At 32.0% G+C, this 2,870-nt stretch overlaps 1 protein-coding gene across 1 annotated transcript; it reads left to right on the top strand.

Moving 5' to 3' along the window:
- Positions 1-536: 536 nt before the first annotated feature.
- Positions 537-2,514, top strand: NAEGRDRAFT_76911 (uncharacterized protein; the record flags this gene model as incomplete). Its single annotated transcript, XM_002668132.1, has 2 exons — positions 537-1,909; positions 1,953-2,514. Coding segments are annotated over 2 exons (1,935 nt in total), but the record flags the coding sequence as incomplete, so codon positions are not given.
- Positions 2,515-2,870: the final 356 nt, after the last annotated feature.

The following is a 2,870-nucleotide window of genomic DNA, read 5'->3' as shown; positions in this document are numbered from 1 at the left end:
ATAGAAATTGTGATATTAAGAAGAGTAAGATTAAATCCTTACGTGGATGTACTTTTGAAGATTCGAATATAGTTTCCACTTCTGTTCAGAATGAATTAGGAGCTATTTCAATTATTTCATCAACAATACTCGATTCACAGTTGGATTTGAGAGGAGGAATTAATTCCATCATTACTCTATCTAGTTTTATCAATTCATCAATTCTTGAGATTGGAACGACAAGTTTTGAAGTTTTAATGTCAAATTTCACAATGAATAGTTCTCTATCAATAGTAGGAACACAACAATTAGTAGTAGCGAATTCTAATTTCTCAAACAGTTTGAATGCACTCTCTTTAGAATATGTGGCTGCCACTCAAATGGAAGCATGCAATTTTATTCGAAATGTAAAACCTATTCGAGTAACGAATCCTACATTTTTGGAGGGAGTTATTTTTTATATACAAATTGCATTTTCGATATTTCAAGACAATATAGGAGATAATGGAGGGGTCATTAACTCAATTAATACTAATTTGAAAATATCTGATTGTAAGTTCGTTTCGAATAGAGCTGCAAATGGAGGTGTATTTTATTTGAAAGGAGCTACATTTTCAGATTTCAACTCTGAGTTCATTTCAAATGAAGCACTTTCTGGATTTTTCGATTGTAATAACCTTGTAGAATGTGGAAGTGGAGGAATAGTTTATTCAGATTCGTATGGTTTTTTCAGTAAATCAAAGTTTCAAAACAATCATGCAGTGAAAGGAGGGATTTGTTTTAATGAGTGCTTGTTTGGAGAATCCAATCAATTTATTAATAATAAGGCAAGCTATTCTGGAGATGTGGTTTTCTATGGAACCTTGCCGAATCAAGAACCTAAACTTTCCATTACTCATATTGGATCTAGAAATTTGCAAAGTGTAGAGTATAGAATTATTGGAAGAGAAACTCCATTCAGTTCTAATGAATTCAATATCATTTCTCTCTATCCAGGCCAATCTGTAACTGTCTCATTTTCACTAATTGACTATTTCAATAATACTTTACAAAATTCCCTAACTCCTCCTTCCATTTCCTTAAATTCAAACAGTACACACAGAATTGTTACAAATTCATTAGATCTCTATAACAATACTGTATTCAATATCTTTATTCAAAATACGAAACTGACTGACAAACAAGAACTTGTGAATGTGACAGTTCAATTTGTAGACAGAGATTTTTCATTTAAAATTGGAATTCAAGTGGAGAAGTGTCCTTTTGATTATTCAATTGATACTTCCACAGGAGTTTGTGTTTTCAAAGCACATACTGCAATTATTTTGGCAGCTGTTTTCGGATTTACCATTTTATTGGTGCTATTAATTATTGGAATTGTGTCATGCATTAAAATAGTTCAGACCCTCATCAAGTTCTATAACAGAGAACGAAAGGAGAAGAAAATTGCTTTTAAATTAATTGACAAGCAATTCGTATTTGGAGATGAATCACCACTCTTGATTAATTTACTGACCTCCAATGCTAGTAATATTATTATTCCAATAGAAGATATTGAAATTGTAAAGAGAATTGGGGAAGGAGCGATGGGTACTGTTTTTTTAGCAAATTGGAACGAAACTAAAGTTGCGCTGAAAAGTATCAAGACTGAAAGTAGTGAGATATCCAATGATGAGTTTGAACATGAGGCAAGCCTTTTGAATAGCTTGAGGCATCCAAGTATTGTGAGGTTTTATGGGGTTACCCTTTCGAATACTAACAAGTATATGGTTGTGGAATATTTGGAAAATGGAAGTTTAGATTCTATTATTGCACAATGCAAATGTGGAAGGAAAAATCTTGATTTGAAAAGTAAGATTGAAATTTTGAAAGGAATTGCAAGTGGTATGGATTATTTACATTCACTGAAACCAAGAGCACTCATTCATAGGTACGTTTTTTTTTTGGTCAATTGAGAATTTATTGAAAAATAGAGATTTGAAACCAGGCAATATTTTACTAGATTCAAATTTGAATCCCAAAGTATGTGATTTTGGATTATCCAAATTGACTTCAAGTTCAGGAAGCTCAACCATGACAATGAACTTGGGAACTTTTCTGTATATGGCTCCAGAAATTATTGGAAGTGGACATGAAATTGGAAGTGCAATTGATGTTTATAGTTTTAGTATGATAATGTATGAATTATTCTTTGAGGAGAAACCTTACTATCCTTCGAATTCGATCAAGATGAGGAAAGTCATTTCGAATACATTGGATAGTAGAGAAGGAGATCTGCAACAATTTTCCTTTTCAATACCAATGAGAGTAGTGAAAGGTGAGAGACCAGATATTCCCTGGAATAACTCAACTGAGCTAGAAACTTGGATTGGAGAATATGTGAAATCAATCGAAAGTGATTTAAATTATTCGAAAGTATGCTCTCAATACATTGACCTCATGAAACAATGTTGGGATCAAAATCCCCACAACAGACCAACCTTCAAACAAATAACTCAAGCATTGAATCAATTAATCTTCACAATCCATCTTTAAAGATTTGGCGCCAATAACAGTAAAAAAATGGCGTCAACAATTAGAGTTGTTCCATTTACTATTCAGACAACAACCATTTCTAATAATATTTGATACAATCATTGTATGATGGTAACTCTTTTGTGTATTCCAGAAAGTCTACTACAATGTTCTTTTAAGTGTTTGTATTAAATCTCACCAACCATCAAAAAGTCTCAACATTTTTCCTTTCTCACCAATTCAATGAAGAGATTTTCCCAAATATTCAAAATAGAAATAATCTATTAATAATCTTATTGTTTAGAATTGTTTCCAACCAACACGTCACATAACATGACCATTTGTGACATTTTTAATGTTTGATTGCTTTGTAAACT

Source organism: Naegleria gruberi, assembly GCF_000004985.1.
Source record: "Naegleria gruberi genomic scaffold NAEGRscaffold_626, whole genome shotgun sequence".
Classification (NCBI taxonomy): Eukaryota; Heterolobosea; class Eutetramitea; order Acrasida; family Naegleriidae; genus Naegleria; species Naegleria gruberi.
Note: the sequence above shows the minus strand (reverse complement) of the source record. Positions and strands in the feature narration are given on the sequence as shown.